This window comes from Calidris pugnax, unplaced genomic scaffold (assembly GCF_001431845.1).
Source record: "Calidris pugnax isolate Ruff unplaced genomic scaffold, ASM143184v1 scaffold183, whole genome shotgun sequence".
In the NCBI taxonomy this organism is placed as follows: Eukaryota; Metazoa; Chordata; class Aves; order Charadriiformes; family Scolopacidae; genus Calidris; species Calidris pugnax.
In genome coordinates this window covers 889,354-905,239 of record NW_015090930.1, presented here as the reverse complement: position 1 = coordinate 905,239, position 15,886 = coordinate 889,354, and the positions used below count along the sequence as shown (strand labels likewise).

The following is a 15,886-nucleotide window of genomic DNA, read 5'->3' as shown; positions in this document are numbered from 1 at the left end:
CCCTTCTCTGGAGATCTTCAAGCCCCGTCTGGATGCCATCCTGAGTGATGTGCTCTGGGCAACCCTGCTTTGGCAGGGGAGTTGGACTAGATGATCTCTAGAAGGTCCCTTCCAACTCGTACAATTCCGTGATTCCATGATCTATGCCACCAAACAAGGGCTCTTGAATTTTTAACTTCTGAATTTTTAAATCTCTCTCTGTGACAAGCAAGAGGGTGGTTATGCTGCTTCTGACAATTGCATTAGCACGCAAATAAGTTGACTTACAAAGGAGTGGAAGGGTCAGCACTGCTGGAACATATGGCTGGTTGCTCCCCCCAGACACACTGATAGCACCTGCAGACATTGGCAAAATTTTAATGACAGTACTCAAACTGTACAACTGAGAAGCAATGGCCACGCAGACTGTACACAGTGTTTCTCCAGCCATTGCCCAAGTGTCAGTTTCATTTCAAAGATGAAGCTTATAAAAATGCACAATTCTCTCCCAAGATACTGTACACTATTCAGCAGGTTAAAAACCAAAAAAATCTTTCATTAAAAAAGTCATTATATTATTTGTATACATCAGGGATAGTCTACATAATCATGTTCATCTAGAAAATATGTGCATTATAAACCATTTCCATGCAACAATTTCTCATTTCAAAGGTAGTATAAAAAGACAACACAGCAGTCCTAGCCGCTAGAACACTATATGTGAACCAAAACCAAATGTGCATCCTTTTGCTGAACGTGCTAGATGTGTAAAACACAATACCAAAGATTCAAAGAGATGGAGATTTATTTTTTATCTTTCCCATCAAGTGACTAAGGTACCAAAAGATACAGGTAATGTGAAGTGTGCGCAGTCATCATTTTAGGGTTAGCGTGGCAAAAAAAGCCACTTTGCCAAGACAGACTGCTGTGTTTAAGATGGCTGTGATGTAGTTTCTGCATCTCAACACCTCCCAAGCTTAAGAGTGCTGTGCCTACAAAATAGTGTAATCTATTGCCTCAAAGTATAAAGTGTGTTGCTTACAATTTAAAAATCTATAGAAAAAGTTTGTTTTCCATACAAAAATGCTGAAAATTTGTCAAGATACATATTTTAAGATGTGAAACTGAACACATGCCCTGCAACAGGGAAATGAGGCTATAAACGTGAGGTTGCCTTCTAGGTTGGGGGAGGCCCATTGATGTATCGCAGCATGGGATGGAAAGAATGGGCAAAGTTGTTTCTCCGGGTGCAACTGTAGTCTTCCTCAGAAAATGGAACCATGCAAGCCAGGAGCAACAGCAGGAGAAAGAACAACTGAAGAGGTAAAGCTGCTCGTAATACACGGTAAAAGAAAGAAGGGGACCGAGGAATTGCTTGAACAGGTTGGGGATGGCTTTCAGCTCTGCAAAGGAGAAATAACAAAGGAAAAAAGCCTTTAGAGTCTGAATTAAACAAGTTGTTTTATCTCCCTCTCTGGAGTTCTCACTACTCTTCCAAGATGCAGGGCCGTTTATCTACAGGAAAATGCTAACTGTAACTTGAAAGTGTGCAAGACTGCTCAGTGGGAAGCCACCTGCTGGCTTGGGTTTCCTGTCCTTACTACTGAAGAAGACACGTTTCTTTGTGATAGCTTAGATCAGTAGGTTTTTACCTAATTTTCAGATGCAAACTTAAGTTTTCCCAGAAAAATAAACCACTCTAAATACATGTTGGAATTATAACAGAAAGCGACCATTCAGAGTGATTAGGCTCTTCTTTGCCTTGGCCTTACTGAGATCTATCCTTTGAACAGACCCTAATGAACCGTGGATGAAGTTCTCCCTTTGTCCTTCACGGTCTGTTTGCAATAAGGGGCTCTAAGCTCCAGGTTTCTTTGTCCAGGTATGGTGGTGGAATTAAAGGGAGATTTAAAATGAAAATATTCCCCCATTTGGCACAAAACCTATTTCCTCAAGGGTAAAGACATGCCAAGGTTGCACATTGGCGCTGAGATCTAGGAGAAGGAGTGCTAAAGGAAAACCCTTCATCAAGGTGGATCCCAGAGCTGGTAGGTAGAGGAGACGCTACAGGTAGGCAGAAATCACCTCCACCTGCATGTCAACCTCTAAGCAACAGCTTCTCAGGTTTCTGCTGGCACTCAGCTCGCCTCTGCTGTTTTCACTATCCTTCCAGAAATCAGGCTAATGTGAAAGAATACCTTGTGCTGCTGCTGGTTTTGCCATCTGCAGTTCTCCTTACGGTGATCTGTTGAGAGAAACAGCTTTTAGGTTTCAGAAAGTCGAAGGAATTTCTTTTTCTCAAAAGAGACAGTTGTAGATTTGAAAGTCTGTAAGCTCTATAATAAGGCACATGCATCTAAAAGGTAAAATGATTACACTTGAGGAAGTTTCAGGCTAAATATGTCAAAATATGCTATATGCTGACAGCAAAATATCAGAAAAAAATACTTGCCTTCTTCACAGCAGGGCTAGATTTCACTATGCCTGGATTATAGACTCCTGAGTCAAAGTCATCTGGAAGTAGCAGGCACGCTCCGGTACCCTGAAAGGTAACCACACCTCCCTCTTTAAGATGCACATTCAAAACTCAAGACAGACAAAGTACAAAGAGGCATCTTTCATTGCCTCTCTGTAGGGGCACAGCCCATTGCCTCATCATCTATGCATAACCAGTGGTGAACAGACAATCCAGCTCTCCAGCATAAAGAAACGTTTTACTATGTGCAACCCGAAGGAATTACGATGGAACAGGTGTGTACAGGTATTAACTTGAAAATATCTCTGTCTGACAGCTCTCAGGATAAGCAATGTATCGCTACAAACTACAACTCCTATGTGTTTGTTACACACTCCTAGCCTGGTACTTGGTACGGATCACAGGATAACTCAAGTTGGAAGGGACCTCAGAAAGTTCACCCAGTCCAACCTCCTGCTCCAAGCAGGGTCAGCGATGAGCCCAGACCAAAAGCCTTACTCAAGGCATTATCCTTCTCCTCTTCAAGCCACTCAAGGATGGAGACTGCACAACCTCCCTGGGCAATCTGTTTCAATACTGCACTAGCCTCATGGTGAGGAAGTTTTTCCTATAGGCAGACTTAATTGTTCTTTTTTCAGCTTATGAAGGTGGAAGTACTTAAGTTTTAAGTCAGTCTTTACTCTTAATGTTATTACTTTTCAGTACGAAAGATCCATAAACAAGTGGAATAGGTTGGAATAGGCTGCCCAGGGAGGTGGTTGAGTCACCATCCCTGAATGTGTTTAAGAGTCGTTTAGATGTGGGGTTGGGGCATATGATGTAGGGGAGAACTTTGTAGAGTGGGGTTGATGGTTGGACTCGATTATCCCAAGGGTCTTTTCCCACCTGAATGATTCTATGGTTCTAAGTATTTAAAGTCTGACTCACCAGATTTCCTTGTATTGTTTTTAACTCATGTGAAACTTGTTTATTAAGCTGTTTCAGTTTGCATCCAATTCCATGGACCTTCTCACCAGCTTCAATGTAATCACCGTCTGATTTAAGCAGCAGGTAACCAGTGAGTTCTTGAAGTGAGTTCACTTTAGGCTGTTGTTTCAGCAGCTCCTTCTCCAGTTGCTTAGAACAAACAAACAAAAAACAGTGCAACAGACTGTTACTCTCAACTTTAAGGATGTTCTCATAAAAGGAGGAACTTGGGAAGAACAACTCAACCTGCCTGAGAACCCGCAATACATAGGAACGGCTATTCCAGCTACACATGAAACAAAGTTCTCTTGAAGAGACTAGTTGTACCTGTTTGAACTACCATTTAGAAGCAGTTCAAGCAGTAATTAATCCATCTGGAAGAGACATGAAATCTTGGAAATTGGTAGTCTTACTCCAGCATAAAGACTGTTCATAAGGAACGTAATTATGATGCGTAATTACAGAAAACATGCTTCATACAGGCACCTTACTCCATCCTCCTCCTCCAAGTAGGACCAACGTCAAAATCAGAGCAGGCTGCTCAGGGCCTTATCCAGTCAGATTTTGAGTATCTCATGGGACTTAGATTTCCCCTCCCCTTTGGGTCCCTACTCCCACATGAGGCCACCCCAGTTGTAAGAAATTCTTTTTCTTCAGAATCACGAGTTTCTGTCAGCCCATTTCTCTGACTTGTCAAGATCCTCCCAAATGGCAGCCCTGCCTGCTTTCCTCTTCTCCCTTTAAAGTGCAGAGGAAAATAATACGGAATTTGTGAAGTCATCACTGTATTGCCTAACCACCTTAGTGTTAAGACAGAGCCTGTATTTTTGAAAGTTTTTTAAAAAATTGGATGCCAAACAATGCCTCGTACCCTCGAGAAGTTTTCATATTGAATCAAGAGTACTCAGTCTTTTTCAAGGTGCGGGCTCTTGCAGTAGAGAAGTAAGAGCTGCAGGATGAGTCCTGCAATCAACACAGCTCAGATTGCTTTTCTTAGCAGCCTTTGTAACTAAAAGTGTCAATCTATATATTCTCAAGATCTGTTTTCCACTTGTTGAAAACTGCTAGTCTAAATTACATTTTGCCCAACAAAGAACCCTGGCTCCCTCCTTCAAGCTATGAAGTTTTTTTCAATATCAGACAATACAAATGGTCCATCAAAGACTTCTAAACATTGGTAAGCCAGCCTGCAGCCAGACTGGATTTATCCTTATCCAGGGCAATCGTGGTGTCCTGACACCTCATGAAATTCACATCTTGGTGCCTACTGGCTCTTTCAGGCACCTATAGAAAGCCAAGCTGTCTGAAAAGGGGATTTACAGCCAGCTGGACTCCTCTTAAGAAAATGCAGAAGAGAGAAGTGAAGCTCTGCTCCTCGAAGAGGTCAGACACACAAACTCAAACCTGAAGGGAAGCACCTCTCTCCACTTGCAAGGCATTGCCAAACTTTTCCTAATGTTTGGTACCTAAGCCAGGCTGGCTGAAGGAATCAGAGTCATTCTTGCTGGAGTGCACAGTCATTCTCCCTGTCCTACACTCAAGGACGTGTAGGCGTAACCATGCTCTCAACATGCCTAAGAAATCCCTTCTCTGTCCTGCAGAATGTCTTGTTTGTGAGCATGATCCCAAGCATGACATCAAACTGACCAGAAGCCTCAGGATTTGGGTGACTCCATGCAAGGCTGCTGGCAGAAGGGTAGCACACAGGGATTTTGCACTTCCACAAGCGTTAGGAACACATCCTCTCAGAGCTCAACCCGAGGCATTTTGTTACCTAAATCCTAGGGATCTAGGGTAACCTGCTCGTTCAACTTGCAGACCTGACTTAGTCCTACTTAATTTATGGAAGCTGAGAGTCATAGCAGGCAATGTAACATGACCACACATGCTGACAAACGTTCATGTTGTCTCTAACTATTCTATTATGTGGCTGAAGATTAGCAGAGACTGAATTTATTTCGTTTCTCATTTTTAACTAATACATTCTATTCAGTGAGAAATCCGCATTTCCTAAGTGAAAAAATGCAACTGCCCATTTTGAAATGATGTATCCTTCACCTACAGGAGAAAGGTGTTATTTAGACCTAAGGTTTATTGCAAACACCATATTGCAATATCCCCAAGCTTTAAAGCAGATCTTTTCCAGTTTCCCTGTTGGACCTACAATTTCCCCCACATTAATTCAATTAAAAATAAAAATCAAAAAATCAGTCTAGATTTGTAGCCCATGGACCCGACTAATTTTCCATCTGTTTCTGGTTTGCATGGAGAAGAATGGCACAGAGCAGGGGAAAAATCCCAGTACCGATGCTCAGAATACCCAGCCCCCCAAGACAAGACTCGACCATAGGCATCTGGGGAGTCTAAGCCTTCATCATTTAGCTTTTTTTTTTTGTGTTTGTTTCCTAAAAGAAAAGGCCTAAACGGAGCAGTTTGGGTTTGAGAGAGAATAAAGTGTCTCTGCAAGAAAACTGGGAGAGGTTTTTATTTCAGCCTGGCTGCCTGCTGTATGCTGGCATATTGCCTGCACATCTCTGCATGTGAAGACAGAAGCACCTTGCTCAACCACACTCTTTACTCCTCTTGGCTGAGAACAGCTTAGCTCCTTCTGTGGCATATGCACATTGGTGTTAGCATTCATGCTGCCGACAGACCCTGGGAGCACAAAGACAGTGATCATGAGCATCAGCATCTTGAAATCCCATTTCTCAGTACGCCATAACTTACTTTCAATTTCTGGACCTTTTCTTCCAACGCCTGCACACTGGTTGGTTTCACTTTTCGCAGCTCTTCCAGCTCTCCCTCAGTTTTATCAAGCCAAGCAGAGAGGTCGCTGAGGTCTGAGTTCAGTTGCTGCCACGGCTGCAACTTCTGTTTCATCCTAGGTTTATTTCTGAGGTCTTGAGCTTGGATGAGCTCCCACCTATCAATAATGCCTACAAATGACAGAAGAACAAACGGTTAAATCTTAAGCAAGGTAAAAAGCACAGAAAACAGATGTAAGGAGTCTTATGAATACGTTATTCTGCAATCTACTTAAGGCCAAATAATTGCTACCATATACTACTGTCATCCAGGCAGACTTTTTCTTGAGATTGTGCAGTCTGTAAGTTTCATGTTACTGGACAAGTTATCCACATACTAGTTGCTACACAGGATTATAATCACATTAATTGAAGATGTTTTAATTCACCTGGAAGAATGGAGCAAATCTAATGAGCGTGAATTCAATGAGCCTAGTTGTGACTTGGTAGACACCAAAATTCATCATGGGACAAAGTATGATCTAGAAATTAGGACTTGGGTTTATTTTTCATCAGTTCAGTGCTAAAGCAGATGGAGATGCCACCTGTATGACCACTAATGCTAATTCTGGAAGCCCATCTCAGAGGTTTTCCTATTCATCCAGTGTGTGGGACTCAACCCCGGTCCATTTGTGAGATCAGAGACATAAACTAAGCAAGCTGGTGTGTACAGCCACAATCTTCTTTTTATCTCTTAATTCACTTTTGTGATTGCAGTACAGATGTGTTCTTATCACAATCTCAAGCACCTGAAACCAAGAATGAGTCCTAAAAGGTTAAGAGAACCATCTTGTTGGCCTACTTGGAAGAAAGGACCACAGGGAGAAGAGCGAAGAACAGAATACATTACCAGCTTTGACAAAACATTTCTGTAAATGGGAGCTGTAGCATCTTCTTATATGGAGTACCAATAACTGAGAGAACAAACTACAGCAATCTTATTTTAGATAAAGAGACACACTTCTTTGGTTTGAAATCTGATTAAAAGTCTCTGAAGTATTCAGTATCATACAAAAGTGAAATGTTCTCATTCAATTCAACTAGCAAAGAGACAGAGGTATATTATGAGTGATAAAAATCTCAGTTCTGGCAGAAAATGTAAAAGCTTAGAAGAGCAAACACGGGTTGGACAGTACCAGATGAGAAGGGAGCTCAGCAAATCCTAGCAAAATGCATTAACTTAGAAGACAGAGGTTTAGACTGATCTTGTGGCATCAGTGCTTTGTCTCCCCCAAGAGCCACAGGACAAACACCACAGCACCAAAGCTACTCCTAACGCTCTGTACCTGACTGCTCCTCTGCAGCTGCTACATTCACAAGCTCTTGGTCACCCTGGGGTTCCTCATCACTCGTGTTAGCAGATGTAGTTTTATCCTTGTTGATGCTGCCGCTGCTTGCAGAGCTGAGCTGCTTCACCTGGAATGACATTTTGGTGGGTGGGTGAGCACTGCAGATTAACAAGCCATCAAAGGTCAATCTTCATTTGTGCTGCTTTGGGGTGGCCGGGCTGCTGCTGAGCTATGGCATGTCAGATTTAGCACTGGGCTTCTGCATCTTTGCTAAGGGTTTATCCTGGTTCTCTGTGCCTTCTCAGTAAACACATATCATAGGGACGCTAATTATTCCAAGACTGCACATGGCAAATTAACTGCTTTTGCACTACATGTCCCAGACAGCATGTGTTTGCTGATACTCTTTTTTTGGAGTCTGGGTCTCGGTAATATTGACTCTGAGGCTCTAAGACTGGATTAATGATGACAAAAGCAGCCAGATATCAGTACCCATTTGGGCCTGGAAGAGTGCTGACAAGTGGTCCACTGGGCTTGGGCAGTTGCTGGTGAAGTCACGGCTAGCAACCAGCCACCAAGACTGAGGTACCAATGAATAATAGCCATTTTGGCACATTTTTTGAGTGCCCAGAAGCAAGGGAGTCCTTTCTGACCCTCGTGACTCAACGGGAGTTGTATGTTAGAAAAGGACCTTTCAAATCAGTCTGCTTAGGAAAGGGAGAAATGTCAGTATCAAGGGAGGGTGTTCACAGCCTCTCCTTTGAGGGGGTTAAATTAGATTTGTCCTTTGACAACAGAGGAGGAAAGTTATTCCAGACACTGACCGTGATCAGGAGCCTAACGTGATTGTTCTGAATTGCTTTAAGGGAGTTTTTCTAGTGAGTGGATAGAGACTCTGGCTGGTTACCTGAGCCACCAGAAGTAATGTCCAAGTTTGCATAAAGTGAACATTCCCCCCACCAGTAGTTCATTTTTCCTTGATGCTGGAGGAGGGAGGAGGATGGAGCTACACAAGAACAACAAGCAGGCCGTGTAGTACAGGCTCAGTGCCCACACAGCCTCCAACTCACATAGTCTGGCTTATAGGGAGTACTTGTCTCTGGATCAGACAAGACATTTCCAACCACCTCTGCCTGGTTGTATCGGTGTTTCCGGCAGACTGGGCTATCCGGAGAACGCCAAGGATGAGCTTCTGAAACGGACTTTCCTGAAACAAATAAAACCAAAGCCATATGCTGTAAGTGCAAAAACCCATCTCCACAAGAAAGCTGTTGCTTTGTATTAAGTTAGAAAGCGCTCTGAATAAAATGGCGTCAAGTTATGGCATAAAAATGACAGTTTTGCAGCTTTCCTTGCAAAGCATGCACATTTGCAAAACATCAACAGTGTTTCAAAGGTAATGAGATGAGAGCCATGCAGTTATGGGACATTCTGTTTTCTTCTGGAAAATGCTTGAACACAGGTCTGAGCATTCAAAAAGTAAAAGAAAAAGGCTGCACTCTGATTTTGGAAAGTTTGCATCCCAACAATACTATCTCACATCTGCAACGCATTTCAGTAAGGACAAGTAGAGACAAGTCCTGATTTGGAAAACACTTGTTCTGGATTTAACAGACAGGACACACACGGTTCTGTCATGCACAAAAGACAAAAAATACTTGCAGAGTTGGAACCATTTCCGTCAGTGATTAGGCAATCAAAATTAAAAACAACCAAAAAAAGTGATACTACCCAGAGCAAACCACCAAGAAAGTACCAAAAGACCTCGGAACGATGCAATGAAATGCACATAAACCATCTTGGCATTTACCAGGCAAAATCTAAATGGCATGTTCTTGACTGCTTTGTAATGTACATGTGAATACTGCAGCATAAGAACACCATGACAGGATGAGACATGGTGTCCACACAAGGCAGGAAGTCAGACATTACATATGAGAGAGGTTGAGGAATATAGCGTGCAGCACAGGGAGATCGCCATGTTCAGACACATGCATTAGCAGGTGCCTACCAGAAGATGCTTTCAAAGTTTTTGTGGTCATTTTAAGATATGCCTCAGGATTTTCAGTGATTTCTACATCTGAAAAAAGAATAACGTCATTTTCCTCGCTAGTCAATGCTTTCCAACTATTAAAAACAACTGAAACAATGAGGGACAGCAAAGAAAAAGAATGAAATAAAAAGTTTCATCAAACATTCTTAAAAAGTAAAGTTTCTAAAATCCTTATGTTTCTGAAAAGACAAGCTTGGTTTAGACCATACCATTCCCTTCATCAAGAAATCTGAGAGATGAGACTGCTCACATCTATTAATAGGACTTGAAAACCAACTAACAGAGTGGGAGCAAGACCTCAATCCCCCTCCCTTCCCACACAGGGACATCTGGCAGTTGTCCATGTCAAAAGGAACAGCTGGCAATTGGTTCTCACCTGACAAAGCACTGTAGTATGTTGCTTCGTCTTCATCTTCGTGAGAGGAAGAACCTCCCACGTCACCTGTGTGATCCCACTCAAGTGGGATGGAGTCAACACTGATAGGGGTTTCACAGCCTGATCTTTCATGACCTTGAGTAGGGGGCATAAGGTGGCAAAGGGACTGCGGTGAAGAGGGCCCCTCGCTGATGGCCTTCTTATGCCAGGGATCATTCTGGATTTCTCTGGAGTCTTCTGGATCTGTCTCACTTTCAGAGGTCTCCTCTTCATCGTCTGATCCCTAAAAATAAACAACGATTATTGCTTATTAATAAGATTTACAATAGATCTACACTGCTTAACGAGCTAAGGATTGAGCCACACAGTACTATTGGGGAGTGTTCTGCAATCAGCTGCAGCAACTGAAGACCACGTGCCAAAAATTCAAGGGAAGCATCATTTTTGCCTCCTTCCTATTTTGCCAGAACAATCCTCACATCAGCAGCTATTGGCAGGGAGGGGTACCCAGTTACAAACAGACTGCACAGGTCAGCAATTAAACTATGCTCAGGCAGGTACTTGTAGGTGTTCACATTTCTCCTTCCTGGCTTTTTCATAGATGTTCTTTCTTTTTGAGCCAAAGCAAACTGAGAATCAGCTAAATGTTCCCAGTGAAAAGTAAAGAGCATGCTGTTCCCCATGCAGAGTTCCCACAAGAAAGTGGACAGATGGAGGCTCACAAACAAATCCATAAAGAGATTTTCTAAGCATATGATTGAAAATAAAGAAAACAAAGCGATATTAAAAACACCAAAAAAAGCTTTTGTAACCCTCATACTGCTTCTATCTAAATATTAACTCTGTGAATTACTATCCAGATTCTGCAGGCGGAGACCCAACATAAGAGGCGTGAGGAGACAACACTGGCAACAAAGATTTGGCAAAGCTGGCGCAACTACTGAGGAGCTCCCGACCCCTTTGAGCTCAAACCACTCTATCAAGCTGCTGGGGATAAGCAATAAGCATTGCAGTTCAAACACCAAAATCTTGCCACAGCATCAAAAAAAGTGTTGCTTCTTACAGGATGTCTTGCAGTCAGTCTTTGATGGAACCGGGCCACTCGCCCAAACACTTCCTGACAGTATCGATGAAGTTCTTGCAATTCGCCTTCAATCACAGTAGCATCCAAAGGCTCACTCTTCTGAATCAACTGCTCCCCAAAAACGATTAGCTGATCAATCTTATTGGTGTTTAATGTTATTTCCTGCTGGAAACCCTATTTGGAACAGAGGAGAAATATAATTACATCTGCAACACCCCTTTCCAGCCTAAGGTTTGTCCTTTTTTTTTCTCACTCACTGCAATGAAAGAAAAGCAGCAATGGACATTGTTGTCTAATTTTGTTTAGCAAATATCTTTTTTACTGAAGAGGTAAAAAAGGTTTGTTTTATTAGCAGGACTACAGAGTAGCATCTCCACCATCTATATAACTGCAGTGCCCTGAGCCTGCCGGCGATCACAATATGAGAGTCCAGCTAATCAGAGCTTATTTTTCTGTTGGCTACACCCAGTCTTTTTCTCAGTAGCAAAGAAGTTGGCCCTAACAGCCAACACAACAGTAAATATCGACATCCCAAAACAATTAACAGTGCAGGGGGAAAGGAGAAATGAGCATATGAGCAGGTAGCAAGGAACTAGTATGTTCTTTAAAATCATTGCACCTGATTGGTGTCTTATTTCTGTTGGAAAGCCCGAGCTACAAACAATGCACTCAGAGGAGAGGTCCTACCTTAATGCCAAGTCAACAAAATTCTCACCAGAAACGAACACCTGAATTTAGGAATGTAGATTTTACTGTTAACCTGCACATGCTCCTTTCCAGGCCAGACAGCACTGTCACTGGATGTTAGGAGAAAAAGGCAGAATAGAACTAAGCTTGAACACTGAATCTGAATTTAAATACTGTACAGTTTAATCTTGATTCAGAGGACAAGTCTTAACAATTTAGTAGTGTCTTAAACAAATACAGCCTTATAGAGATTTGTTGGCTATTGTGAAGTTCCAGAAAAGTAGGTGATTCTGTCAAGAGAGGTCAGCCCAAAATATTAAACAACTGCTTTATAAGGATACATACATTTAACTGGCGCATTTTGTCATCAAAGTTACTTTTCGAGAAGTGCTCCACGTTTGTCAGCTGGAGGTCCATTTCTGTGAGCCAAACAAGGATGCTTTCCCTGGTCCCCTCAAACTCATCTCTCCGATTGGTGAAGTGCTGAATAGGAAGAAGGGGGCCCATGTTATATGACTTAAAAGAGATGGTCACAGGATCCCTTTGAAAGCTGTTTTAATAGTTTCACGACTCCCGTTCACCTTAAAGGCCCCCAGGGCACAAACAGCAGTGTGCCATGTGTACAAACTGTGCCCTTCCTGTAGTGATGCTGGAACAAAGTGTCCTATGTCAGTACATTATGCATATGGCAGAGGGAATAAAACTTCAGCAGTGCAAGATGCATCCATAGAATGATATTCTGGCTCCCAAACTGTATACCTTCTCCCACATCATTATACCTGTGTAACAGTTCATTTTGTTTAACATCTCATTTGTTCTAAATGTAGAATCAAAGCAGACAAAGGAAGCAAGCCCCATCTCTAATTAAAGTAACTAAAACTATGGCATTAAAATCGATAAAACAGTGGAGAGGCTGGATCATGGATGACCATGACAGTGTAAGTGATGCACGGTTTGGCGTGGAAGCCAGGAGGAGTTCTCTCTGCTGCTGTCTCCCACAGAAGCTGCTAACAGACACACAGCTTGCAGTGCCCTGGTTCTCCTTGGTGGATTTACTGTTTAGGAAGGGGATTATGAAAAACCCCAAACACATTTCCTAACTGCACAGCTCAAACCCCATCAGTGCTCTCACAGCCTCATCCACTGACTTTTGGGATCTAATAGTTTCCCTGTCAACTGCCCTGCATTTAAAAACCAGGCAGTCACAAGTTTCCCCCAGGGCACAGTACAGAATGCCTGTCCAGAGATCAGTTTAACTTGACAAGGAGGACACATCTTTGAAGTGTCACAAATAAACTCTTCAACAACATTCCTCTGTCAGGCAGAGAGCACAACAAGAGCTGGTGACAGCAGCATGCCTCTCCATCACATCTCCATCTTTGAAGCCTTGTAGGTGAATCATAACTTGCCATAAAGTAGAGTTGTGTTGTAAACTCCAAACCGTATCTGCACTGGGGTCCTGTTGTCTCTCTGCCTGTTATTGATCGAAAGGTGCAAGTGCATGAATGCATCCACCCATGACAAGACTGGATAAGAGGAAAGTGGGATAGGAGCAGTAACACCTTCCAAAATCTGCACCCATTCTGCCCTTATGCTTTTTCAACTACCAAGAACCAAGGACATGTTTATGACGGGTACTTGGTGACCTTTCCAGAGCTGCTCTCCTACACTGATAACTCAAGACACAAATCAACACAAGCCAGTTGCTCCAGTACGTGTTTTGCTCTTGGGTAATTCCCACAGAAGCTTGCAAGTGCTCCTCATTCTCTCAATCCCACCGCTCTACTACCTTGAGTCTCCTCAGAATAGCAGCCACTCGTTTCTGGAGATTATCCCAGCGCTGGTTGCCTTCATGTACCATCTGCTTCAACTTGCTGGCTGAGTCGGTGCGGTTCTCTCGGGCAAGGCGCCGGTACTGCTTATTGATCAGCTCCAACTGAGTCAGTCGTTCATGGACATGAAGCTGGAACGCCTGCAAGGCAAATCCAGGAACTCAGTTCCCTCGCCGACAGGAGAAGGGATGTGGATGATACTATCTATCAAGAGAGACGATGATGCCCTCCCAATAAAAACAGACCTTCCAACCGCAAAATTAAATCCTGAGGAGGAGCTGTATTTTAATTCATCTGGTCAGACTTAGCTCATTAGGAAAAGGAAGAAATAAATAAAAATAAAATCCACCCAAAAACATCTCCTGACTACAAAAAGCAAATCTTTAACTTATCCGCAGGATCTTCTCAGTTCAGAACATTTCATTCTCCACATTGAAAAAAATTCTGGAGACAAATAAATCAGCCAGACACTGGCCAAATTATTTATGTACTCTATACCACCACCGCCAAACTGGTGTTTTTCAGTAATCCAGGCATTTCACACAGGCAGTAGGTACTTTGCAGTCTGACCGTCCAGCCTGCTGCTGAGCACAAAAAAAAGAAGTTAAAAAATTCACCTCAAATTTCTTCAGCTCCTCCTTTGCGTGCGTGTACAAAACCTCGGAAGAAAAAGGCTTAGCTGCTATCCATTCAGAGGATTTTAGCCAATCTTCAAAGCTTGAATAGTCGTCCAAAAACCTTTGCCACAGGCGCCAGGTTTCCTCGATTCTAAGAGGGAGACGGAAAAACGGAAAGGTTTTATCAGAATCTCACTACTAACTTTGGAATTTCTTTTTCAAAATCCAGTTTGCGGCAAAAGCTACAGCGTTTCTTCAACATGATGCCACAGGCTTCTTGAGGAGGGGTAAGAACAAGAGACTTACTTCATTCTCCTTTCCATAGACATGGCACAAATGTTTCTCCACTGTCTGTCCAAACTCCTGGTGGTCTGCTGGATGGAGTCACACTCTGTCTCATTAGCACACGCGTCCGAATCGTGGAGCAGGACTTCACAGATATTGAACACGGATTCCACTCCCGCGGTGTGCTGCTCTATGTCTCTTTGCAGATCCTGCCAACGGCAAAAAGAACAGCTCGAGTAGAAGGAAACAACTTCAGACATACCCTTTCAAAAGGCTGCAGAGGATGGGGAAAGAGCAATTTCTGTGTCAGGAAAAGCTTATTTAGCTTTAAGATAACAGGCTTGCAAGATGAGCTGTGCAGATGACAGGCCGACAGGTCAGGACAGAACTGCCAGGCAAAAAGGGATCGTCCAGTTTCAGATTCTCAGTGAAAGCTCAATCTTCCCATGAACAGCCTGGACAACTTTAATGTGCATTCAAAAATCCAAACCTGACACATACTTACTAATTTGGACAGCACAAGGGACGGTGTCTCATATCAGCTTACTCACACCATAAGACTTGACAGAGAACTTGTAGGACAGTTCACGTTCTTCAGTGACTATGTGATCACAGGCTGGTGTTACAATACTTATTCCCTCTTGTACAGCTGCTCTTTTAACGGACTATTTTAAAGGGTCCGGCAAAGAACCTTTGTCTAATGTACACTACATGTTTCTTCTCCAAAACCTGTATGTCCATCACATTCAGTGGTATCCACCACACCAGTCTGGCCTCTCATTCTATGCCTGTAACTACACCTAAAACCAATGTAACTAAGTAACAGAAGAAGAAAGACTTATCTAAATATCTCTCAATAAATAGGCAGCTACCAATGGTACAATGCTACCAACTGTAAATATTAATGAAATGACAATGTCCACTACGCTTCCATTTTTTCAACCCATTTTTGGCTTCCCTAATGAAGGATATGGAGACTTTTGCTTGAATAACACTAGAACAACAAGAAACAAAAATAAATATTTTACTGGCAACAGTGAACAGGAACTCCCATTAAATGTTGTTACTGATTTTAGTGAACAAATGAAGCAGAATTGGTTTTGCTCTAGACTTACAAAACCCCAAAAAAATAAAACAAACAAAAAAGTCCCAACACAGACACAGCTTGCAGTAAATCCAAAGGGAGTTTAAAGAAGATCTTCCCAGAAGTCAACAAGCTGCAAGGAGCTGAGTATCATCCAGTGGCGGTCTTCAGTGGTGCTATATGGGAACCTGAAAGGGCTGAGCCATAAATGGTCCAAAATTTGGTTTGTGGGATTTGTAGTAATGTACAGCTTTAAGGAACGTAGAAGACAAAATCTTTACATAGATGAGAGACTGCCAGAAGCAGACCCAACATCATTTTTGACAGCTTATTAAGGATTCACAGCTGTTTTCC

The 15,886-nt window shown here is 42.6% G+C and overlaps 1 protein-coding gene across 4 annotated transcripts in view; it reads right to left on the bottom strand.

The window, feature by feature from the left end:
* Positions 1-341: 341 nt before the first annotated feature.
* The window catches only part of SYNE2 (spectrin repeat containing, nuclear envelope 2), a 154,161-nt gene continuing 138,616 nt past the window's right edge, over positions 342-15,886 (bottom strand). For 3 of the 4 annotated variants that reach the window (XM_014951609.1, XM_014951608.1, XM_014951610.1), the window contains 14 exons: positions 14,470-14,657; positions 14,164-14,314; positions 13,504-13,686; positions 12,060-12,197; positions 11,007-11,201; positions 9,944-10,226; positions 9,526-9,594; positions 8,585-8,721; positions 7,512-7,641; positions 6,149-6,357; positions 3,383-3,571; positions 2,432-2,521; positions 2,178-2,224; positions 342-1,382 (listed from right to left, as the gene is read on the bottom strand). In XM_014951609.1, coding sequence (XP_014807095.1) covers positions 1,157-1,382; positions 2,178-2,224; positions 2,432-2,521; positions 3,383-3,571; positions 6,149-6,357; positions 7,512-7,641; positions 8,585-8,721; positions 9,526-9,594; positions 9,944-10,226; positions 11,007-11,201; positions 12,060-12,197; positions 13,504-13,686; positions 14,164-14,314; positions 14,470-14,657 — 2,235 coding nt within the window. In that variant the 3' untranslated portion in view covers positions 342-1,156. The remainder of the gene's footprint in view (positions 1,383-2,177; positions 2,225-2,431; positions 2,522-3,382; positions 3,572-6,148; positions 6,358-7,511; positions 7,642-8,584; positions 8,722-9,525; positions 9,595-9,943; positions 10,227-11,006; positions 11,202-12,059; positions 12,198-13,503; positions 13,687-14,163; positions 14,315-14,469; positions 14,658-15,886) is intronic. The other variant, XM_014951607.1, reaches the window with a different exon arrangement.